The 25,335-nt window shown below is 45.6% G+C and overlaps 2 protein-coding genes across 3 annotated transcripts in view; one reads left to right on the forward strand and one right to left on the reverse strand.

Annotated features, from left to right (window-relative positions):
* Positions 1-1,990: 1,990 nt before the first annotated feature.
* Positions 1,991-7,792, forward strand: LOC112253245 (peripherin-2-like). Its single transcript, XM_024425264.2, has 3 exons — positions 1,991-3,181; positions 4,801-5,047; positions 6,344-7,792. The coding sequence occupies exons 1-3, from the start codon at positions 2,601-2,603 to the stop codon at positions 6,548-6,550; spliced, it is 1,035 nt and encodes a 344-aa protein (XP_024281032.1). The 5' UTR covers positions 1,991-2,600; the 3' UTR covers positions 6,551-7,792.
* A 2,990-nt stretch (positions 7,793-10,782) lies between these two features.
* LOC112253256 (E3 ubiquitin-protein ligase UBR2) overlaps positions 10,783-25,335 on the reverse strand; it is a 44,561-nt gene continuing 30,008 nt past the window's right edge. For both annotated transcript variants that reach the window (XM_024425286.2, XM_024425279.2), the window contains exons 17-46: positions 25,216-25,326; positions 25,009-25,074; positions 24,773-24,895; positions 24,619-24,682; positions 24,294-24,418; positions 23,759-23,811; positions 23,410-23,561; positions 22,549-22,703; positions 22,343-22,445; positions 21,997-22,106; positions 20,816-20,899; positions 20,533-20,714; positions 20,225-20,424; positions 19,903-19,996; positions 19,190-19,348; positions 16,884-16,975; positions 16,633-16,702; positions 16,382-16,530; positions 15,822-15,877; positions 15,629-15,725; positions 15,418-15,485; positions 15,057-15,192; positions 14,750-14,846; positions 14,482-14,612; positions 14,242-14,350; positions 14,034-14,090; positions 13,466-13,543; positions 12,947-13,117; positions 12,765-12,866; positions 10,783-12,545 (exon numbers count right to left, since the gene is read on the reverse strand). In XM_024425286.2, coding sequence (XP_024281054.1) covers positions 12,404-12,545; positions 12,765-12,866; positions 12,947-13,117; positions 13,466-13,543; positions 14,034-14,090; positions 14,242-14,350; positions 14,482-14,612; positions 14,750-14,846; positions 15,057-15,192; positions 15,418-15,485; positions 15,629-15,725; positions 15,822-15,877; positions 16,382-16,530; positions 16,633-16,702; positions 16,884-16,975; positions 19,190-19,348; positions 19,903-19,996; positions 20,225-20,424; positions 20,533-20,714; positions 20,816-20,899; positions 21,997-22,106; positions 22,343-22,445; positions 22,549-22,703; positions 23,410-23,561; positions 23,759-23,811; positions 24,294-24,418; positions 24,619-24,682; positions 24,773-24,895; positions 25,009-25,074; positions 25,216-25,326 — 3,336 coding nt within the window. In that variant the 3' untranslated portion in view covers positions 10,783-12,403. The remainder of the gene's footprint in view (positions 12,546-12,764; positions 12,867-12,946; positions 13,118-13,465; positions 13,544-14,033; positions 14,091-14,241; positions 14,351-14,481; positions 14,613-14,749; positions 14,847-15,056; positions 15,193-15,417; positions 15,486-15,628; positions 15,726-15,821; positions 15,878-16,381; positions 16,531-16,632; positions 16,703-16,883; positions 16,976-19,189; positions 19,349-19,902; positions 19,997-20,224; positions 20,425-20,532; positions 20,715-20,815; positions 20,900-21,996; positions 22,107-22,342; positions 22,446-22,548; positions 22,704-23,409; positions 23,562-23,758; positions 23,812-24,293; positions 24,419-24,618; positions 24,683-24,772; positions 24,896-25,008; positions 25,075-25,215; positions 25,327-25,335) is intronic.

Consider the following 25,335-nt stretch of genomic DNA (forward strand, 5'->3'; position numbering starts at 1 on the left):
TTTTTTATTTTTTCAAGCGAGAGAGTTTCGGTTAAATATATTTTGCTGAAGGGAGAGCCATCCATATTCATTTCAGAGAGGTACGATTTTCACCATGTAATCCTTATTATAAAATGTTTACTCCTTAAACTCCTACTTGTCCATCATTTCCAGTCAGATAGATTTTCCCGCCAATTAACCTTTTACGTAGGGTTTTCACCACTTCCGAAGTTGCGCCCCCATTCATTTTCTATTGGAGCAGGCGGAGCAATACGCATGGGATTGTGGGAAGGTGAGTGGCACGAACCCTGCTAGCGGAGCGATAGAGAATGCTCTGCTCTAGGAAACTTCATGCAAACTACACGCAACCACCGCTGCAGTTAACCAATTAGGTGAGGAGCAGATGTTTGCTTGAACATTTTCCCTTCGTGAAACATAGTTCCGGGCAAGCACAACCAAAAATGATTTGAGGAATGCCAATCATTGCAGTGTCTGGTTTTGCTACAGAGACGGTCATAAGGTCAATGGCATAGAGGATTGCAGAGTTGGTGTTGATTGTGGGTGAAGAGCGATTTGCACAACAATGTTTGCTTGTGCTGCCTGCTAGCTATGACCTTCAAGCAACCTAAACCTCAAAACTGTGATCATAGCCACCATTTGTGAATGTGTTGAGCAAATTAAATTGTGGAATTTGCCCACCAAAGGACAGGAATCACCAGTAACACGCATTATAACATTGTAAATGATACACTAAGCATGAATTTCTCATGTAACATGCTACCAATTAGATTATGGTATCTTAACATTATGATTCTCATATATTATAGCGTATGGCTCTTTCATTATACTGGTGTCATGACATTGATGATTTTGCTCACTTCCTGTAAAATACATACAGTAGGTCTAAATGGACATGAATGGGTACTTTGCGTAAAGGAAATTGTGGCTTTGACTAGCAAACATTGTGCAAATCTCTCTTTACCCACCAACATCTCTGCAATCCTCCTTCATGCCATTGACCTTCTGACTTTGTCTCTGTATTCTAAAATCATGTTTGATTTTAGCCCTCTTGACAAAGCCCTCTTGTTGTTAGTAAGAGGGCTTTTGCAATTTGTAACATATCATACTCATTTGAATTTGTTACGTATCGTACAAATGGATGATGAACATCCACAAATAAAATACATACCATATGAAACGTGACATCTCACCACTAATTGGAGTGTCCCGGAATTACATTTACTATGTTACGTCTACCCCTGAGTCCAGGTTGATGTAGTTGGGGTGGGGAACAAAGCCTTTTGTAAATGCCTAGGCCTATTCATACTTCTAAGACAATGATAGGCCTAGAGTAAATACTAAAACAAACGTGGGCCACAAATTGGATTAAGGTTGGGCTAAATAAAGCTTTAGACTTCGCCAAGTCTCTGAGCCAAACATATAATTATACATTATCTTTTTGCACTGGAAAAGGAAACTACATTAGCCACCAGCAATTTGTCAATTTTATGGAAAGTCCTATGAAAGTTAATGTTCTAAACAGTTATATTTATTGACCCTTATAAACATTAGCAACTATAGAATTGGAACAGGGTGTGCCTCAGAGTGATATGTGGAGAGCCAACAGAGAAAAGGCACGTGTATTTGTATTTATCTCCGCAATAAAGATGGTAAAGCTACAACAATACAAAAAGGCGTTTTAGGTGATCATTTTGTGCTACATTCTGCCCTGCACTAAGACTTAGAATTTAGAGCCTCGAAGGAAGGAAGTAATACATCGACTTAACCTTAATCCAAACCCTGACAACACAAGGAGATAATGAGGATCCTTTGTTCTTGTTTGCAAGAAATAAATGAGAGATTCTGCTTGGTGAAGAGGCAAAATGATGTTATGCTGTGACATGATTGGGTAGCTATTTTGGCAAACACATTAGGCAGTACAGTCTTACTCTTCAAACACCACCCAGGCTGTCACCGAAATGGTTCACACTTGACAAGTTAGTAGTTCCTGCGGCCGCAAGACTGTCTCCGGTCTCCCCTTCCCAGTGCGGGCAGGTAATGGAGGAAGTTGACTCTTAAGCAACAAATCAATTATATGGTAAGACAAGAGATTAGAGCCCAGGGCTCATCTGCTGCAAATTGGATCAGGGCTGATTAGCGGAGTTTAGGGTGACGTACTGCAACTTTGTGGCTCGATCACTCGGCTACTCGCTTGGCTACCTCCTTTTGCAGGAAAAAGATCCACCCGGAATAGCTGTGTAGCCCACCATCCTGTCATTTTGAGGGATTTTATGTGAATATTTTTGGGTGGAATTTTGGGTGGCAGACTCCTCTGCCCACCCAGCACTATGGACTTTCCTGATTTGAGGGTGGTCAGAATGGATATGAAGAGGGAAACGCTTGCCAAAACACATTCTGCAGCTCCTTTCTGGAATGGATTACAATTTTCCAACTGAAACTCTCCACAGGAACATAGTTACCTAAGGTCAACTGAAATCCTTACCTGTTACATAATAAAAAAAACATTGAAAAAATAGCTTAGAATCTTTTGTAAATTCAAATTTGTTTCTTTAAAAAAAATCAAATTTTGATTTGGGAATAGCATACACTCTGAGGTAAGCATGGCGTTGATGAAGGTAAAGTTTGACTTGCCCAAGCGGGTGAAGCTTGCCCAGGGCCTATGGCTCATGTACTGGCTGGCAGTGATGACCGGCATCCTGGTCTTCAGCCTGGGGCTGTTCTTTAAGATCGAGCTTCGGAAGAGGAGTGAGATGATGAACAACAACGAAAGCCATTTTGTGCCCAACCTGTTGATCCTAGTAGGCCTAGCTGCTTGCGGGCTCAATGTTTTTGGCGGCAAAGTGTGCCACGACTCTCTGGATGCTATAAAGTTCGCCAAGTGGAAGCCCATGGTCAAGGGCTACCTGATGGGCTGCTTCGCTTTCAACATCCTCCTGTTCTTCACAGCTCTGCTGTGCTTCTGCATGCAGTTCCAGCTGTACTTCGCCCTGGCCGAGGGTCTGAAGAATGGGATCAAATTCTACAAGGATACGGATACACCTGGACGCTGCTTCATGAAGAGGACGCTGGACATGACCCAGATCGAGTTCCGCTGCTGTGGCAACAACAACTATAGGGATTGGTTTGTGGTCCAGTGGATCAGCAACCGCTATCTGGACTTCAGCAACGATGAAGTCAAAGAGTGAGTACTAGAATCCGTAGCTGAGTGAGAGCAATGTTGGGTTGATTAGGGTATCCAGAAGGCCAAAAAGTACCATGTACAGTAAAAGTTGACAGTCTCTCTGGTTGACAGTCTCTCTACCTTTCCACCAAATCTCCTTGGCCTCCTAAGCTGCCTTTAGTCTTTCAATTGAGAGGGGAAAAAAGGCTATATTAAGGAAAGAAACAGTTTGTTTAATCCATGCTAAGTCTTATGAAACATATTTGACATGGATACTACATAAGAGCTTTCCTCACTCCTGCCCATAGTCTCCTTTACCCATTTGATCTCTTGTGATCTTGTGCAGGATGCTTGAGATAGAAAATGGGCCACGGTAGCATATGCTTTTGCTTGTGTATGGTAGTGACAACTTAGTTCATGTAAAACATACATACAAAACAAGTAGTTTAGTTAGTCGCCTACTTTCAGTTATTTGCTACATTTAGAAATCAACTATTTTATTGGGACAAAATGCTATATTTTTGAAATGGGTGGAGTTTTTTGGGGGAGCGGAGGGTTGTACCTTAACCTTATTCAAGGTGTCAGGACAGGATACCAGTGCAAGTGAAGTTAGGTTCACGTGCCAGGTTCTGATAAGTAGATAATCTCCATGGATCTACATTGCACGTCCTTCACAGCTTACTGTCCCCCTAAATCATAATAAAACAGCCGTTAACTGTCACTAATAGACTGACGCAAACACACTACCCCCCTCTCTCCCTAATATTGTGCCCTGGTGGCAACTGATACTTATATTTAGTCAATTTAGATTCTGATTTTAAGGCATTGATTAAAAGGATAGTTCACCCAGATTACAACATGTCACATTGGTTTCCTTACTCTGTAAGCAGTCTCAGCATAAAGGATGACAGCAATCCAAGCTTTGGTTTTGTTTACCTGGCCACTGTTTTAAGAGCTAACTTTTTAGCATTTGTGGCACAAATCCAATGCAAGTCAATGGTACCTATTAGAATTTTTTGCGATTCGAGCCAAATCAACGAAGTAACTTCGTGTGTGGATAGTACATGTGTAACAGCATGCATGTTTAAATGCATCGGAGTAAGTTCGTTGACGTGTGTGTACGTGTGTGCGTGTACAGTGTAATTGACTGTGCTTTATGCGTCCATGTTTCTGTTACTTTACTCAAGGGAAATCAGCCGTCTCTCTCACTCACGAACGATCACATCAAGAGGATCCTTGTGAACCCGGGTTTAAACTCAACACCTGTCAATATTAGCCAGAAGACCCACCCACTTTTCTCCTGTCAACAGAAATTCAGCCAAGGCCTCGACAGGATACCCCTGCCAAACACTGATTGATGATTTACTCATACAGTTAGTCTAAACTGACACTCGACAGGTGGCCAGTTACGATCACGTACTTTACCATGTGAGCCGTTCATTTGTTTACTCTTCCTACCGAGGCTCATGGGTTCACCGTTTTCATAATCACTGGCCCTTTACATCGTTTAAACATCCGCGCCTCGTAGGTCTGTGTTACGGCAACGGACATACACCCGTTACTCGAATGCCATACTTTGTGTCACATGGCTGACATGACTTGTGACGGATCTGACGTGTCTCTCTGGGCCTTTCCCACAGCCGTGTCCTGAGCAACGTGGAGGGGAAGTTCCTGATGGAGAGTGTACCGTTCAGCTGCTGCAACCCCGGCTCCCCCAGACCCTGCATCCAGCACCAACTGACCAACAACTCAGCCCACTATGACTACGACCACCACACCGAGGAGCTCAACATCTGGACCCGGGGCTGCCGCGAGTCCCTGGTCGCCTACTACGGAGGCATGATGAACAGCATCGGGAGCCTGATGCTACTGTACATCATACTGGAGGTGAGAAAGAGAAGAATACGGAACTGAAAGGGAAATGGCTGGTGGTACTTTCGGGAGGTTCTGTCAATGTCCTTCACTTCAAAGGGTAGCTGGCTACAAACGCTAAAGATCAATTGATGTGACCTCACACGCCAGACTGAAAAGTAATTGATTAGCTGAAGATTTGATTCAATTACCGTCTTAAAAGGCATGTGTAGGTAAGTAGCAGGGCAGGGCTAGGCCCAGTGCTGAGGAGAAGAGGATTTGAAAAGAAGGTTTTCCCATAGGTTTCCCATTGTGGAAGACGACAGCCATTTCTAAGTATCTAGCTCAGTGAGTATTATTAGGAAAGGTCCAGCTGTTCCAAATTGGCCACAGCTGACCAGTTCATTGGGCACACATGCCAACCCTCTTGCCCTTTGACTTTGAGAGAACACGTGGCACACAACAAGCCAACTATCACTATACCTTTGCCCTTCTGCCAAGCAGGCACTAAAACATGCCATTTCCTTGGTTGGTCTTAGCACTCACTTGACTCAACTTGACTTCCATCTAAATTACTTTCCAAACGGCTGAGGTGTAGAGCTCCAGTGTCTGATCTATGGTACACAGATGAATGAGCATGAATGCCACGCATCCACCCACCAATAACTAGGTCTACCTTACCTTCATTACCATATTTCTCTGTTTGAAATGGAATCTGATTATAAACTTTTTCCATTGAAAGAGTGACTATGTGAGTGACACTTTTTTTGTTGTTCTTCAAACCTCCCTATATTCACTGAGGTATAAACTGACCGTGGGGAAAACTACCCTAGGCAGATTATAGCCCATAACGACAGCTAAAGGAGTCTTGGGACTGAAAGGGTGAGGGATTGCGTAATGTGGGGGTGGTATAGGCGGTGAGGGAGGATCAGGGTTTCTTAGAGGGGTTAATCTGGGCAGAGCAAAGTGCAACAGGTATCCTTCCTGGAAGCAGGATCTCACTGTGCCAACTTACAGACTGAACACTAACTGGGTTGCTGTCTGGGTCAAAACAACAACACTAAATTGTCAGTTTGGACCAAATTGGAGATCTGTATCAATTGATTGGAAGATTTCAATGTGAGATTTGATCTAAAAGCCAAGCCTTAGTGACTATAAATCCATTTGATTTGGATCAGTGATTGAATAGATTTAGAATCACTGTTTTCTAAATCCAAAAAAAGAATGGATAGCAGAGATCTATGGTGTTTCAGAGGCCGTACAGATTGTTTAATTGCAGTGTGTCTGTATAGAGACTCGGCGATGTACATATCTTGTTTGTGTGGTCCTCAGGCAGGAGTGATGGTGGGCTTACAGTACCTGACCACTTCTCTGGAGACCATGGCAGACCCAGAGAACCCGGAGAGTGAGAGCGAGGGCTGGCTCCTGGAGAAGAGTGTGAAGGAGACGGTGGCGGACTTCATAGCAACGATCAAGGGTCTGGCCGGTGCAGGGAACCAGGTGGGGGAGGGTGAGGAGGCGGTGGCCACTGTGAGTTGAGAGGGTCCCACCCAAAGGGACTGAGGCTTGTCCTATCGATGGGAGCTCAAAGAGAAAGAGGAGAGAGATCTTCTCAGTGAAACGACGCACACACGATCAAACGAATGTAAACACATGAAAACAAATGCGTACGCAAACATACACACACAGACACAAACATTGACACACATGCACACACCCTTTGAAAAGTGAAGAACTTAACCAACTGCTCAGATGAAGTAAGAACCAAACTCAAAAATGTGAATGTATATCCTGTCCATAATAATTATGTATATATGTTATTCATTCTTTTTTTTCTTTTCTTTTTTAAATAATGAAAAATATATTTGGGTTGTCAAAACATCTGTACAGTATACATGAATTTGGGCTTGTGAATATGAAGAAAATGTCCTGAATGAATAATTATCTCCTCCCCTGCCTGGCAATCCTCTCCATGAAAAACGATGGGCAGACCCTGAGACCATCAAGCCTAATACAGTTTCTATATGCTCATATCTAATAGTTTTACTCCTATGTCCTTGTTACACTCCACAACTCGTGTTGCGTGGACATGTAACCTGACAGGCACACAAATATATATGTAGTTCTGTGAAGTAATTTAGTCTGCTCAATTCAATCGACTCCAAAACTCAACATTACCAGTGTGCCCAATGCAACCCGGTCAAATGTCCCCTTATGGCAGCTTAAATTGGGTAGCTGCGGAACTGGGGTCCTGGCTGTCCCAGCCCCCTGTCCCTGTCACTCAGGTCCTGGCAGTGCAGGGCCATATGCATTCACACCTATACAACACACACTTTTACATTAATTCGTTACGTATCAGTGTTGCTATCGGGTTATATGTCTGCTTCGTGTACGAGGCGGTTTTAACTCTGGTTTTGTACTCCTTTGAGGGGATACAGTGGGCTGAGTGGCCAGATGAAGTGCTGGGGGAACTTAGAAGGAGAATGTTCTGTACTTTTTGGAGAGCGAAATATGATCCGATTGGCAGTTTAAAATCAGCGTTCCTTGTGTGAGTACATAGATACGGGTCAGTTTTCCGTGGATACAAAAAGTCTTATCAGTTGTAATATTTTTACTTTCTGTGTGACCATTTTTCTTCCTTTGTAATATTGAGAGTTAATATTTTCTGTAAATGTGGATTTTGATCAGCAAAACTGTCAGTCTTGTGGGTTGGCTGGAGAATTTAGCAGCTCCACTGTGTAAGATAAAGATATATAATGAGAACAAGAGTATGATTGTCCGTTTTGTCCATAGGGTTTTGTCTGACATGGGTCATTTTTAAATTGGTATTCCACACTTACAATCTTCCTGTCATAGGCATATTCTGTATGTACATTCATACAGTATTTTTCCTAATACACAAGGTATTACCCTACACAACCTCTCTTGTTGAGGTCCTCAGCCTTATTTCAACTAATCATGAAGCTAGCAGAGAATGAGTGAAAGAATGAGGGGAGAAATGCTAATTGTAGGCTGCATGGACCTGGTGAATAAGGAGTTAAGGAGAGCCGGAGGTTCGAGTGAGATGAGGGTACAGTACATGTAAAGAACCCAGGAGGAGGCCAGCTTTACCTGATGAGATCAGCAGGAATGTGTGGATTCCACTCAGCAGGGATCCAGTCCTCAGTTCTGTTCCAGGACAAACAGGTGACTGGCATCACTTTAACTGGGCCACCCTCAGAAGATAGGAAATCTATGCTAGAAAACAAACACACGTTATCTGATAATTAATCTGTAGTTATCAGGTCTCAATTATGAAAGAGGCCTTCTGACTTCAAAGGCACTTCCCGGTTAAATAAAGCTTAAATAAGTTTAAGTGTTGGATAATTCATATTGAAAGGTTGAGGTACATTTTGGCAAGACAATTGAAAGGATACATATACATCACCTATATGTGTCCAACTAAGCTATGATCAGAGGTATCCTTACCTGAGAGGTGGGTTCAGATGAGCAGGTACAGTAAAGGGCGGGGGGACAGGGACATCTGTCATCTGGAATAATAACCCTAAAGCACATAGACAGCAGATGAGGCGATAAGAGCAGTAAGAGGCTTTGATGTGCAGCTTAGCCCCGTCAGGTGACGGCAAGGACAGGTGCCTCTAACGCAGGGAGGTGCCCAAAGCATCTTGGGCCGGATGGGACGGGGCAACCCCACCTCCCTCCTGCAGGATACAACCCAATTATGTTCTCAAATCCTCAGGATGCCTGGATGTGTGTCCAGTGCCAGAACGTTACATCTAATGATGGTGCTAAAAAAAAAAATTTAAACTAGGAAACTTAGTGATGCACATTTATCACAGGAGTTTTATTAGAACAGGATGCATGGGATACACCGTCCAATGAAACGCTTACTTGCAGGTTCTTTCTCGACAATGCAGCAACAATGAGAAATAATAAAAGATAAGAATACAAACGAAGTAAATGGCTCAATAGAATAGATTAAACATTTTAGCATAAGTATAATACAGGAAGGCACGATTTATTTTTATTTATATGTTTTAGGTAAAGACGATTGGGGTGGGGGGAGGGGTAAGCGTGAAGACGTTTTGGTTAGTTTTAAAGAAAAAGCTACTTCTCCTTTTGAAAATGTCCCATGTGGCATCGATGTCTGTTAGAAACACTTGTTATAGTGTCAAAATGGACTACAAAGTGTAAATAGGACCATTTTGGTCCAAGTCAGTATGAAAAAAAAATGGTACGTCATGGAATGAAGGATATCGTTCTCTGTGCGTTGTGTTTATTTTAATCCTGCCCTCATCTGGCAGCATCTATGTAATCATCAATTCAGAGCATTTAAATAAAAGATAATATTGATAGACTACCCAAAGTCAAACCAACATTCACAGGTGGCTGAAGCTAATATGCTAATAACTCTTTCTATTCTGCAAACAAGAGACACCCACATCAAACCACACCCAAAAGCAACTCACATCTGAATACAGCCATGGCTACTAGCATTTCTTAATGAACCAAATCTAAAACAAGGCTAAATCAGGAAGTGCAGTCACTCTTTAATCTCATCCCCAGACTAGTGGCTATGAACGAGATTGGGTTCATTTCATAGATCTTATATATGCACTATGTAAATTAACCAAGGAAACCATATGACCTTTTTATAAGAATAGGAATGTATACTGAAAAAAATAACACATGTACAGTGTTGGTCCCAGGCTTCATGAGCGGAAATAGAAGACCAGAGAAATGTTCTATACATACAAAAAGCTTCTCTCCAATTTTGTGCACAAATGTATTTACATCCCTGTTAGTGGGCATTTCTCCTTTGCCAAGATGATCCATCTAGCTGACAGATGTTAAATATCAAGCTGTCTGCCCGGTACAGTTGAAACCGGGATTCATCCGTGAAGAGCACACTTCTTTAGCCTCAGCTTCATTGTATACCTGGTAAACCGGTTAAGTGTTCTCATTACACCATCAGCTCTTTCTCCAGCTGGGCCTTGGGAGCCTAATGCCGCATTCAGATGCTAGGCGGAACTAGGAAACTCACTTCGACTTTCTGATTCGTTGAACGTGGTACGTGTATACCTACGACCAGTAAGCAAGTCGGGAAATATCCATGTTTCCTAGTTCCGACTAGCACTTGAACGGGGCACAATCCACCGTATTCTCCTGGCCTGTCTCCATGGTGGTCATGCTGGGAGGCCCTGACCGATCTGGGACAAGTGCTTCTCACAGCAATAGGGATATTACATAGGTGTCTCTCACACACACTAAACCCAGTACGGTCTTCGTAATAAGGCTGGATATTGGCCTCATGACACAAATCATATCCCGATACTTCACATGTATTGCGAATGGATTTTGTTAAGTCACTCTCACTCTGATATAGTAACATGGCATAAGTCATGGCAGGAAATTTGCTGTAAAAACAGCTACATGTTCTCGATGCACCATGGCAAAAACTACAGAACTGCAGCTGTCAAGAAGGGTGGCCATTAAAATGATTTCCTCGTCGGGGGGCCCCCTCCCAACAGAATTTCACTTAGAGCCCACAAAAGACTAGGGCCAGGAAGAACACTTTTTGCCTGATTAATGCATTTCCTGTCAGAATGTATTTGTTGTTGCATGTAATTTAACTGTTAAATGAACACAACCAAATATCACAATTCCAAGATTCGTAAGCCATTGAATCGATTCACTATTGCAAAAACAATTATCATAATAGCTAGTATCTAATCAAAAGCCCACCAGTTCAAATAGACAACACTCAGGCCTTCCTTTACCTTTTGATTTATTTTGGTATTCTTTTACAATATAGTACAATGTACTCATTTATACAGTAATTCACATATTAACAAGTCTGACACGATAATAATAATAACAATACAGCCTCGATATTGGGAGCGTGTCAAAGAATGGGGTGGGGGTGGTTACCAGGAAAACATGCCAACGGAGTGATGGGAAGAAGAATACGGAGCTTCAGGTCCCAGCATCAGAGAGAACCTGCATCAAAGAGCAGTGTGTGTGTGTGCGCGCTTGCGTGTGTTCGTTCCTCTAAAGTGCCTTGTGAGCCTGACTAATCAATTCTGTTTCCGAGCCTTAAGGATGAAATTTGCCCCAATGTGCCAGTCCACCCAGCCGTAGCTGTGGAAAAATGGTACAGTCCAGAGGCAACCTTAAGAGGGCTAAGACTTTTATCTGACCAAAAAATTAACTAAGATGGAGTTTTATTCCAGGTCGGGTCAGGCAAACCCACTGGTATATATATATATATACCAGTGGGTTTATTAAAAAATAAAATAAAACAGGTCGAGGGATATGTCTCTGCATTCTCTTCTCATACAGAAAAAAACGTTTCTGCTGAACATTAAAAAAATGTACAATACAAAAACTATTTCCAAAACAAAAAACAAACCCCATCAATGCACATCAGATAAAATTGACTTCAACCAATCACACACATTAGCAAAAAAGGAAGGGACAGCCTTGCCTTAAAAAGGCTCATATCTGTGGGCTAGGGGGTTCATTTAAATAGTGTTAAAATACAAAGCACTGACAAAACGCACATACTCAAGCTGCAAAGACTTAACACACTCCAACATACACCCTGACAAATTTAAAACCAGAACACAGGCACTCAGGAGTAAAACACAAACATTCACACCAGTGTGTTACCGAACTTCCTTACATTGGCTTGTATTCTCTGAGTACTGTGTATTTGGGTGTCCATCAGACTGGAGAAAGTAACTAATGGGGGTGGGGGGTCAATACATTTCAGGACTTTATTTGAAATTCCAAATCAAAGCTGAAAAGCACCATTGATTTTCAATAAGGATTTTTCAGCTCTTAGGTTGAAATTTAAATAGAATGGATCCCAATACTGGTAAGGGGCACAATCTGACCTCACCTATCTGATGAGATTGTGTCCCAAACTCTGAAATGAGCTGTCACTGGCTGACAAGAGCAAGAAGGAAAACCTGGTGCTTAGTCAAAAATGTTTAGCATCAAAGCAAATCCAACTGTAAATAAACCAATACGTCAGCCATCTACCTTAGAAATAATTTAATGGTATTTGAATAGGCAGAAATTAAATAGCATTCCTATAAAGAAGTTATACTCTGAGTATTCATGTTACACCCGAGCCAGTCCATGGGTGCCTGATTATATTACATTTCTTCAAGGGAGAAACAGCAAAAAGAAAAGGAGAAAAACCTACATGCATTCATCCACTCTCAGACAAAGGGGGGGAGGGCGACACGTACCCCTTCTCCAATCGGTGGGGAGGAGCGAAAGAGGTGGGGCTGTGTTCCCTTGACAACCATTCCGCACCCCCGTGCCCCCCCCATTCATATGGAGAAGGGGTGTGTCCGACTCCGGTAGATGTGACCTAAGACATCACAGGTGCTGCCAGTCGATGCCAACCAGGGTTTGGTTGGCTTCCTGGGCATGGCCTATCTCCTCGGTGATGCTGTGCTGGCGCCACAGCTTCTGGATCTTGCGGTAGCGCTCGTGGCACAGGTGCAATGGGTTCCCCCGCCTGGATAAACAGAGACAAACTGCTTTAAAAAAATGTTTAAAAAATACCCGCAATGACACTACAAGGCATCTTTCAGCACAGACCAATAACATGTACAGCAATGGGTCTCAAAGTTGGTTCTGGGAGATTAGTGTGCGCAGGTGTTTGTTCCGACCTTTCGAGAAGCCATTTTGAGAACCACTACTGGACTGTAAGGAGTGAATGTGCAGGGTCGTTCACCTTAGGCCCTGGTCTGTCTCTCCATAGTCATCCAGGTAAGGAGGAGCGTAGAAACAGCCCTTAGTTTTACCAGCCAGGAACAGAACCTGGCTCTCTCTCACTCTACAACAGAAGGGACAGAATTAGATTGGCACACTCACGAACGAAGGCACACACACACACCCCCACGGTCGGGTCTGTACCTGAGGAAGATGCCTACTCCGGCTCCGCAGGCAAAGGTGTGAGCAGTGCAGGCTCCCACGTCCTCTCCCTCCAGCTCTGTCTGGCAGCAGTAGCTCTGAGAACAAAGCATGGAGCCACACACCAGGCACAGGGTGGGCGCACGGGACTTATCCCCACCCGACTTAGGGCACCTGGGGGGGAGAGAGAGGAGGGCATAAACACATTTTTACTCACATTTTCTATAGCAGGGTTTCCCAAACTGGACTCCCCCCCCTCCCCCGGTGCAAGTGTTGGTTTTTGCCCTAGCACTACACAACTGATTAAAATAATCAAAGGTTGATGAGTTAGTTATCTGAATCAGCTGTGTAGTGCTAAGGCAAACACCAACACGTGCACCGGGGGGGTCCAGTTTGGGAAACACTGTTCTATAGGACAGTGAGGAGCGCAATGAGATCCAATCGCTCCGGATTGTCATTTTGTAAGCCTGTGTTGTGAAATCTTTTGAATTACCAATGGACAGTTGTTCTTTGGATACTCACGTGAAGCTGGAGGCTTGGTTTATGAGGGCACTGTAGTCATCTGGTAGGTCAATCAGACTGTTGGACTCCCGAGGAAAACTGGACAAAGGGAGGATTGGTCAGCCCTAGAGCGCTAAACAGTATCAACAACTACTTGAATTGTATAGTTCTAACACCACTCTGAACCACACAATCATTTATACCAATATCCAACCTAAGTAATCAGAGCCCCCCCCCTCATATCAGGAATGGAAAGAAGAGGCGAGTCGAGGCGCAACAAAAAATATATTTGAAAAGGCTGAACGCTCGCTCAACATTAAACTCAATGTTTTATATTTTAGTAATTTAGCACTGTTATCCAGACCGACTTACGGGTCCAATTAGGGTTAAGTGCTAAAGTGCACAATGACAGATGTTTCACCTAGTCAGTTTGGGGATTCAAACTAGCAACGTTTCGGTTACTGGTCCAACGCTCTTGACCGCTAAGCTACCTGCCACTTTTTATTTAAGCAAAGGTAAAAAGCTTGATGTTTCTGCCTTCATTAGAATACACCCCCATCATATTAGACAGAAAAATAGCAGGACTGACCTCACAAGAACACCACCTCCCTGAAGGGTCTGCTGTATACCTGGGTGAGTGCACCACCTACAGGAAAGGAGGAAAAATGCAAGACAAAAAGGTAGGGTCAAACAAACCTGAGCACTACATCAAATCAGCCATGAACCAATCAGAAGATACAAGAGGAGAAAAAGACAGGTTACTGGTGAGTGTGAGTGTGTGAGAGAGAGACTCTTACCCATGCAGTAAGGGCTCCAGTAGCTCCTGTTGACCGTGGAAGAGCTGCAGCAGGTTTGAGGGCAGACTGAGGTATCCGCACAGCACCTCCCACTGACCAGGACACAGAGCTAGGAGAGAGACACACACACACACACACACACACCGGGAGAACATTAACACCCGCATGGCTCTGATTGGTACCGCGTAGGTGTTCAAAGAGGAGTAAAAGAGAGTGAGTGTGTTTGTGCGTTGTATTGACCATGCAGCTCTGGGGGTGCAGGAACTCCGTGGAGGTGGTGGAAGAACAGCGCCGCTCCTCTCAGGTAGGGCAGGATGCCAGTCTTCACACACCGCCACAGGTGCCAACCAGAGCCCACCTCAGGTAGGGAACTGTCATCACACACACACAGCATGGTTTAAGCACAACGTGTGAATGCCGGGGAAAAGACAGCTGCTTGGTGGATTATGATAGGCGAGTGCGTATTTCAGGGGAGTTCTCCATGGCTACAGGGTCAGCGTTACCTCACCTGCCCACATGTGTTCTGAGGGTGTTGTAGAGACGGCAGGCGCCTTCCTCCTCCCCCCGCTCCGCCTCGCCGCTCTCCTGCTCCATGGTCACCTCCTCTGTTGACACACGGAATGTCATGTTTGTTTCCTTCTCTACGCCATACGACAGTGGTTGAATGGCAATGACCCTCTCTTCCAACTATCCAGAAGGTAATATCTTAACCGGTGTTTAGACACCTTTCCAACGGTCTGGTAAGCATGCACACACACTCACTCTTGCAGACCCCGCGCGCACACGCACAGTTATTGGGTTCCCTCTCTCCTTACCTGGGCCAGAAGTGAGTAGTATTTGGACCATGTGAGCCACAGTGATGAGGTGGAAGAGGTGCAGCTGGACAGCGTCCACGCTCAGCCCTGACGAGTCCTGGGAGTGGACCGACCCGTAGGACAAAACCACACTTACCTGAGAGTGGATGAGAGAGAGAGAGAGACACAGGGATTAGTGTTGACCTATAACACTTATGCACAATGTAAAAAGGTTTTACGGTAGTGTCAACAATGGGTTTGTGTCTGATCTGGCAACCCAGAGAGACGTCATGCCACTGGTCATGTATGGCTGTGCGGCTGATGGTATTATTGGTGTGTTGATGAGAATGAGGTCGGGGGTTCGGGGGGGGGGACGACTCACCAGCAGGTGCAACATGTCTACGTCCAGGATACACGGAGAGGCCTCCACCTGGGGGTCTGGAATCAAAGCTACACAAACATACACACTCCATCACTATAACGATGAAACTGTAACCCCCCCCCCTCAACCTCAACACATAAAAAGTGAACGTGGCTTCAGGCACTGAGTAGGCCATCCTAAATGGAGTGGGTCCTGCAGGTCCCTGTCCTACCTGCTAACAGTCGGATAAAGTGGCCTTGCACGGTGGGCTGACAGGCCGCAGTCCAACACGCTGAGCCGAACCTGGCCAGGGAGCTCAGGCAGTCATCCTGTACACAGAAACACACTCAACACTGGCGTCGGATCCATCTCTACACGTGGAACTGTTTCTAAGACAGGTTGGAATTAAAGGAAGAACGCATTACCTGTCTGCAAGGTAAACTTCCAAATAAAGGCTTCTTCTCATCCACCAACAGTCGCTCTGCAAAAGGAAGGAGAAGAAAAAGGGAAAAAGTCAGTTGAACGTGGCATTGAGACAAACATCTATTCTAAAAAATGGGCGTCTATGCTCTCGCGGTGTTTGAACATTGTGGACCATTGGCAGCAGTTGAAACATTCATTTACCCGTTAAATAATGAAGACATAACTCAATCCCACATGAATGCCTTTGATATGAGTTTTATCGTCACTGTAAACTGTCTGTTGCTGTGATTCGATTATTATCTTGCTCTCTCTCTGTGCGCGCTTTTGGGTTTTTCCATCCGTGTGGGGACCAGAATTCATCAAGGATAGTAAAACAAAGAAAAAGTCATACAAGTGGGGCCATTTCACTGGTCCCCACAAGGAAATCTGCTATTTTAGGCTTAGGGATTAGGTTTAGGGAAAATAGGTTTTTGAATGGGAATCAATTGTTTGGTCCCTATAAGGATAGTAAAACAAACTTGTGTGTGTGTGTGTGTGTGTGTGTGTGGGGGGGGGTTCTCACCTATGGACTGGATGGTGTAGGCACAGCTGCTCCAGCACATGATGGGGATGCGAGGGTCCTGCTCGTTGGGGTGCACCTTAAGGCCAACTTTGTAGGTCGCTGTCCCAAAAGTGGTCAGCATCTCCTTTATGGTGCTGGAGTAGGGATTCCTGAAGAGGGTAAAAGAAGAGGCACGGGCAAGTCAACGTGGTAACTCAAGACTTCAAAATGTCCTGACTTTCATGTTCCCTCAGGGGTCAGGGGTCACGTACGTGGGAATGCAGTCCACAGTGAAAACCTCAGGGGCAGGGCACTCTTCTTCCACTGTCTCTTCAACGGTACCTGCACACACACACATACATTAGTGACGTAACTTGAACACCTAGACACAGTAGTGTTTTCGATCACAATTTCCTCTCTACGCGTAAAATGGTACCTCTGCGTAACAATGACATCGGACATTTGTCGGACGACGGGAACATGTGGGTGCCTTTAACACTATGTTCTGCGTTCCAATACTCACTGACGGGCTGGAGTTTCCTGTGGGCAGAGTGCATGGCCTTTATCTGCTGACCGCTGGTCTTCAGCCACTGACCCAGGCCAGGCTGCTCACAACTGGAGAGAAGGAGACTGTCAGTGGACCTGACAAGGCATTGACCTACTCATTATGGACAGCATAGGACAGCACAGGAATTCGGGCTGGCCCTTGCTTCTTCATTTGACATGCTAAATAAACAAGGTTGTTGGTATAGCTGAATCAAAGCCTTTCCGATTGATTGATAGCCATCCATTTAAGCAGGTAAACGCATTTTCTGTTACAATATTGACCGGAATTGTGTAAAAAGAACCAACACATACATGCCTAAAGGACCTCTGGGGTTGTGGAGGTGACAACTATTTTAATATATATAGCTATAGCTCTCTCTCTCTCTCTCTCTCTACTCAGCAAAAAAAGAAATGTCCTCTCACTGTCAACTGCAATTACTTTCAGCAAACTTAACATGTGTAAATATTTGTATGAACATAACAAGATTCAACAACTGAGACATAAACTAAACAAGTTCCACAGACATGTGACTAACAGAAATGGAATAACGTGTTCCTGAACAAGGGGGGTGGGGGGTCAAAATCAAAAGTAACAGTATCTGGTGTGGCCACCAGCTGCATTAAGTACTGCAGTGCATCTCTTCATGGACTGCACCAGATTTACCAGTTCTTTCTGTGAGATGTTACCCCACTCTTCCACCAAGGCACCTGCAAGTTCCCGAACATTTCTGGGGGGGGAATGGCCCTAGCCCTCACCCTCCGATCCAACAGGTTCAAGACGTGCTCAATGGGATTGAGATCCGGGCTCTTTGCTGGCCATGTCAGAACACTGACATTACGGTCTTGCAGGAAATCACGCACAGAACGACCAGTATGGCTGGTGGCATTGTCATGCTGGAGGGTCATGTCAGGATGAGCCTGCAGGAAGGGTAAGAAGATGAGGGACGAGGATGTCTTCCCTGTAACCACAGCGTTGAGATTGCCTGCAATGACAACAAGCTCAATGCTGTGACGGACTCTCCAACTCCAAAATCAATCCCGCTCCAGAGTACAGGCCTCGGTGTAAAGCTCATTCCTTCGACGATAAATGCGAATTCGACCATCACCCCTGGTGAGACAAAACCGCGACTCGTCAGTGAAGAGAACTTTTTGCCAGTCCTGTCTGGTCCAGCGACGGTGGGTTTGTGCCCATAAGCGACGTTGTTGCCGGTGATGTCTGGTGAGGACCTGCCTTACAACAGGCCTACAAGCCCTCCAGTCCAGCCTCTCTAAGCCTATTGCGGACAGTCTGAGCACTGATGGAGGGATTGTGCGTTCCTGGTGTAACTCGGGCAGTTGTTGTTGCCATCCTGTACCTGTCCCGCAGGTGTGATGTTCAGATGTACCGATCCTGTGCAGGTGTTGTTACACGTGGTCTGCCACAGCGAGGACGATCAGCTGTCCATCCTGTCTCCCTGTCTTAGGCGTCTCACAGTACAGACATTGCAATTTATTGCCCTGGCCAAATCTGCAGTCCTCATGCCTCCATGTAGCATGCCTAAGGCATGTTCATGCAGATGAGTAGGGACCCTGGGCATCTTTCTTTTGGTGCTTTTCAGAGTCAGTAGAAAGGCCTCTTTAGTGTCCTACGTTTTCATAACTGTAACCTTAATTGCCTACCATCTGTAATCTGTTAGTGTCTTAACGACCGTTCCACAGGTGCATGTTCATTAATTGTTTATGGTTCATTGAACAAGCATGGAAAACCGTGCTTGGAATCAAACCAGGGTCTGTAGTGATGCCTCTAGCACTAAGATGCAGTGCCTTAGACCGCTGCGCCACTCGGGAGCCCAACAACTGAGCGAGCCTTAGTGCAGAGGGAGCCTTGACCTCGGGTGAGGGTGGTACCAGTGACATCACAGGGGATTACGCTTGTTTAACTGGGGGGGGGGGAATGAGAAGCGAGTGACCAGAGGGGGTTCATCTCGTGACAACCAATAAACAAACAGTCTGGGGTTGCAGTGGCCATGTACCCACTACCAGTCAAATGTTTGTTTTTTTTGACCGAAGGTGCATCTCAATAGTCTGAAGTGTCTTCCTCTCGTCGTCTCCTTCATCGGTGCTAATCTAAAAAAGGTATTGGACGGGGAGAGACAATTCCCATTGAGAATTTACTATAGACCTTCTGCCTTCACCCATCCCCTTTCAGATCAGCACAGAGCGAGGAAAGGGGAGGAAACAACATGACTTGAGAGACGCACCTCAAAGTAACGTGTGTTTGTGAGAGAGAGACAGACTGGGTACCTGCTGGAGCCCATAGTTCGGGGGAGCAGGGGGATGACGGTGTTACTGAGGCACTCGCAGAGCGGACACAGGAACTCCCCGTTCCCCACATCGTAGCTGGTGTGGACACGCAGTCGCTGCTGACGCCGCTGCTCCTTGGCCTGCACCGCCTCAAAGTACCTGCACACACACACGGAAACTACTGGCCAAAGTTTTTCCCAGAGAAATTGTATCATTTATGCTTACGCACTTTGCTTTTCAAGAGAGTGGTGTGTGTGTGTGTGTAGCCTGTTCGCAAATCATAAGTCATCAAAGCGGCAATAGGCTACAGTTATAGAGCCTCCATGTGGGGCGAAAGTTACATCTCTAGCCAATGGAAAAGGGAATGAAAATGACAGAATTAAAAGTTAAAGGAGAAGGATAGGCTACAAAGACCAAGAGTCAACAGGAAGGCTGCTACTAGCGTGTCACCTCTCTCTACCTCCTCTCTCTCGCACGCGCGTTATCAGCTCTGGTTAATAAACTAGCTTCATTTGACATTTCCGCTGCTTTTCTCACTCATGTCGGGTCTGAATCCAGACCCAGGAATGGGTCTAGTTATCCTCGGGTCCATTTGAAACAGGTCCAAATGTTTTACATATGCATATCGGGTCCGGATGGCAAAGCCCATGTCCATTTTGGACCCGTGAAGGCCTCTACGACCAGTGTGTTGTAGAACCCGGAGCCTGGCTCACCTCTGCCAACAGTGAGAGTGCATGATGTGGCCACAGCTGCCTGTGTGCGTGCCGAACGACAGGTCAGGGTGCATGAAGAGAGGGTCGTAGCGCTCTGGAAAACATACCAAAAAGTCAAGCAATGCTAGTATATCATTCACAGACAAAAACGCAGAAATAGACAAGACCATGGAAGGGATGTAGGTTGAAGACGCCCGTTGACACTGATCTTAAAATCGTTAAAGTCACAATTTGGAGGAAGGAAAGCTGATCCTAGATCTGTACCTAAGGGCAACTTCAACCCATCTGTGACCTAAAGCCCTCCATTCTCTCTTCCACTCACTGGGGTCGTGCGGTGGTCTCGTGCGGTTCTTGGACATGACGGTGGAGCGCTGGACGAAGGCAGCCAGCACCATGGCCTTGCCGTCAGCCCGGATCTCCTGCTCCTCCTGGCACAGGATACACGTAACAACCTGCCTCTTCTCCCTGGGACGTGACCGCCTGGGGCCCACACACGCCAGGGCTGCGTCTGACGACGCGGGGCTGCAGGAGCGGTGAGAGACAATCTTTATACGCCTACGGTGGGGATTTGGGTGGTGAAATTAGTGTTTGTGGTGGGGGATAGAGTTTAAAAACTGTGTGTGTCACTACCTGTGCTCCAGTGAGGTAGAGGTGGAAGCATCCAGCTCCTCTAGACTCTGCTGGAACAGCTCCTTGTTCTCGTTGATAAAGTGCCTCTGCATCTCCGACATCTGGGCCATGACCTTCTCCCTTCGCAGGCGGGCAATCTCCGCCTTCCTCTTCCTCTCCGCCTTGTCCTTGTCGCACGCTGTCTGAAAGAGGGGAGACGCAGATGTGTCCGTACACTTTTCGATTCAAATTCACGGAGTAACCATAAAAAAAATTGCCTCCTCATAGGATGTGCTCGACCCACCTCTTCCTGACCGCGGCTCCCGCTGGCGGTCACGGTGGAAGTGGAAGCGCTACGCTCCCGCATCGTCTTGATGCCGGCCACCGTCTGCACAGGGACACAATAACGTTACCTCCGCAAACAGGGGGGGGGGGAGGTACAAAATATATTCTAATAATAAATCTTTGTATTCTGATATTGGAAGTCATCGTAGATATGGATTAGTCATGAGGACCACTGGTTGCATGCTGTCCTATGCTGCCTCCTGGTGGCCATGGCATGTACAATATTGTACCAACTCGAATAGATGTCACCCTTGGATGAGATGTCTGCCGTGAGCAGAGTGACCACATATCCCCAATTGCGCGGGACAGTCCCGAATTTTGACCCTTTGTGACAAACAAACAATCATGTCTCGGATTTTATCAATACATTAAAAAATACATTTTTAAAAAGTACTGTATTTCAGTGAGACTCCCTATTCATTTGATGAGAATAGACATTCCAACCAGTCTCTTTCGCAGTCACAATGCACTTATGACAAGATATTCGATGAGGACGTGGTACTGGCGATGTTAAACACTTCTCCAATCGTTATTGAGATCTGATATTTAGGGCAGCGCAATAGGCCAATGTCACATTGTCAGATCCTTTCGGGCTAAATTCCAGCTAAACTTGGAGAACAGTTAACTACTTACAAAAAGTGTGCGTCTAACGAAGAGCTGCAAAAATAAGGAAATATCCGTATTAGACTGAAAGGTAATTTCGTCAAACGTGTAAGGCCCTCCATCCTCATTAGTTGCTACTCATTAGGCTACTAATATTTTTAATATTTTCTTTTAATTCTCCCTTCCTAAAGGTTTACATTCACGGAGACCAACCATAAATGTTTCCTTGGCCAAACAAGCGGTCTCATTTATGCATCACCAAATTTTGCACAAGGCAAAAGAGAAGGGTGCTTGTATTAGCTCGCTCAGTCCAGCGGGAAGGAGATTGTGATGGGGGAATTATTAATGTTTTGGCTACACTGTCCCGCAAGCATTTTGCTACACTCGCATTAACATCTGCTATCCATGTGTATGTGACAAATACAATTTGATTTGATGAAAAATCATCCTGTTTTCCCGCATTTGGGTATTTAAAATGTGGTCACCCCAACCGTGAGATTTGTATTGGTAGTGGAGGTTGTAATAACGGTGACCTACCTTGAGGAGCCAACGGATCATGTCCTCGTGGACCTCCAGATGAGGGGCATTCTGTAGGTTCTCCAGGAGGGCCAGGACACTGGCTGTGTTACTGGGGGCTTCCCCTGGACCTAGAACACAAACACAGCAGTATATACACTAGTTAAAAAATAGTGGAAATATTACAAAATGTTGTCATTTAAGGAGAGAAAGTTAGCAAAACAGGTTCTGGACTTCAGGCTAACAATCCATGTCATGTTCAGGATGACAAGGAGTGGAATGATAACCCAGGCTGTGAGTGAGTGAGTGAGTGAGTGAGTGAGTGAGTGAGTGAGTGAGTGAGTGAGTGAGTGAGAGAGAGACTTACGGGACATTTTGAGGGTGAAGTTGAAGTAGACGTCGTTGTCCTCACTACTGTTTTCTAACTGCTGCTGTTCCTCCAGTAAAGCCATGCCTATTAGGTGGAGCACCTGGAGACGGACAGACACGGTTATGTACAGCGATACCTCGACTGGTCCCGCGAATAAACATAGGACACTAACACACGCAGAGCGTGGTCCTGGTCTCGCTCACCCTCTGCAGCATGGACTCAGACCAGTGTCCTGCGCTGGGCTCCACGGCCCACTGGAGCACAGCTCCCAGCATGCCCAGCAGTACGTCACACTGCAGAATGTTCACCAGGCTGGCAAACAGCGGGCAGAACGGGGGAAGCACCGGAGGAGGGAGGGCTACAACACAGACTTAAACTGAGTGAACAAAACATTAAGCACACCTTCCTAATAGTTTCACCCAATCATTTTGCCTTTGGAACAGCCTCAAATTGTCAGGTCATGGACTCTACAAGGTGTCAAAAGCGTTCCACAGGGATGCTGGCCCATGTTGACTGCGATGCTTCCCACAGGTGTGTCAAGTTGGCTGGATGTCCTTTTGGTGATGGATCATTCTTGACACACACGGGAAAGTGTTGCGCATGAAAAACAGCGTTGCAGTTCTTGGCACAAACAGGTGCACCTGGCACCTACTACCATACCCAGTTCAAAGACACTTCAATATTTTGTCTTGCCCGTTCGCCCTCTGAACGGCCCGCGTACACAACCCATTTCTCAAGGCTTAAAAATCCTTCTTTAACCTGTCTCCTCCCTGTCATCTACACTGACTGAAGTGGATTTAACAGGTGACATCAATAAGGGATCAAAGGTTTCATGGTCAGTCTCATGGAAAGAGCAGGTGTTCCTAATGTTTTGTACGCTCAGTGTATATAGTCAGAGCAAAGCAGCACTCGATAGACAGCTGAAATACCACAACCAATCACCACAATGTCTGCAACAATCGCTTATAATCAATTACAGTTAATACTAACTTCCAAGATGTTCTTGTGTACCATGACCAATCACCACAGAGATGAAGCAAGTGTTTCTCGTTGAGACGCTCTACCTGTGTCCTCTCCGTTCTGTCTCTTCAGCTTTCTCTGGGCTTCCTCTGCCTTGGACTGGTCAGCCCGGGAGTAGTGGTGGAAGTAGAGGTTGAACTGCTTGGCACACTCTGGCCTGAGCTCATACAGCCCTCTGCCTGTCACACCAGGCTTCCTGTGGGCACAGAGGGCATGTGTGATCAACATGTCACACAGCTGGACACAACGGGGCGCGTCATACGTATCCAATTGTCAGATCTTCATTTAGCCAAGTAAACAGGAACAAACTATTTTACGTTAACAACCTGGGTGGTCAGGAAGTGGTCAGTTGAGACTTAATGTAACATCAAACAACTGAAGAAAGCTACTTACTTAAACGAAGCAACACAGTCGATCACTCTCTCCATACCAGTCTCCTTGTTCTCCTAAAGGATAAAGTGTCAGACACATACAGGTTGGCTTTAGTACAGCCTCTTTAGTACAGCCTCCTTCCTAGCGGTCATTTGGCCAAGCTTAATCTCATGTGGACTACGTAAATATATCTGACCAAATCACTAAACATTTTAGTTCTGGGTTAACCGTCCGACATTACTAGCTACGACTTGCACCTGTTCTGCACCGCCTAGATTCGCCACTAGGTGTCAGGCTAGTCAAATAGATACACTATTAATCCACTTGCAGAGAAAACGTCACACCCAAAAGTGCAGATGGCGTGTAGATCATGGGAAATAGGAGCCATCTAAGCAGATGCCACGACAGCTTACGTAACTAGTTAAATATTGTTGGCTATAACTCGTTGTTGAGATATTCCAAGTGGAAACTGCAGCCGGGAAGTCAGCCTGATCTAGATGTGGTGAGACAGGGAGGAAGGGAGAGGCAGAGAGAGAGCACGAGTGAAAAGCCTTACGTTTTCAGGCAGGGCTTTGACCAGCTCGCTGTGGGCCATGGGTCTAATACAAAGCTGGTGAAGGATCTCCCGCTTGATCTCGTCACAGCCTTCCACCTGGCCGATACCAGCTTCAAAACGCTCACCTGAATACACACATACCCGTCAGGTACTGTAGCCAAACCCCAACCATTTACCAGCTAAACCCCAACCATTTACCCACTTTCAAAAAAAATAAAAAATAAATGTCAATAACATAAGGAAACAAGTCAAACAGAGGCTCAGAATACAATGTACGCTGAAACAAAACCAGTCCTAGTGAGCAGTAGCGTAGAGTGGCACTCACCCACAACCATCATGATGAGGTGCAGCATCTCCTCCGTTAGGGTGTTGTTCTGCTGGACCACGTCCTGACAGAGGCACAGGGAGTCAGGTAAGTCCGAGATGAGCAAGAGCATAAAAGCCTAATCTAAGTTGTCATTGTCAGCGAGAGAGCAGACCTTGTTGGCGTTCTCCCGGTTGTATCTCTTCCTGCAGTCGGCGGAGCTGAAGATGTGGTAGAGCTCGAAGCGGCTCAGGACTATCATCAGGAAGTGGTTGGGATCCATCATGGAAGCGCCGGCCTGTAGAGAACGATAACGGCGACAGACGCGCGCACGCTCTCGTTAAAGCCCGAAGCGCCTCTGTTTAACGTTAGCGTCATTAAGTTGTCAGCTGAAACAAAAGAAAAACTGACCTGCAGCATAATGAGGTCCTTGTCAAACATCTCCACTCTGCACTTGACATTGTGGTAGTAGTAGATCTGCAACCAGAGTACACTATGAACTACCTTCATTATAAATGCCACAAGAACAACAACACACACGTGTTAGTGCTCTGATACACAGCGCAGAGGGAAAAGAAAGAAAAAAGGTATTATAGTGATGGAAGGGGACATTTTTACCTGATTGACCAATGAGAAGCCGTTTCTCCTCCACATCCCGGCGTGCACTTGGGCACAGAGGACCAGGCAGCGAAGGGGGTGTTCTATTAGCATGGGGGGGCTTAACTCACTCTGTAGACA

This window comes from Oncorhynchus tshawytscha, linkage group LG01 (assembly GCF_018296145.1).
Source record: "Oncorhynchus tshawytscha isolate Ot180627B linkage group LG01, Otsh_v2.0, whole genome shotgun sequence".
Lineage (NCBI taxonomy): Eukaryota > Metazoa > Chordata > Actinopteri > Salmoniformes > Salmonidae > Oncorhynchus > Oncorhynchus tshawytscha.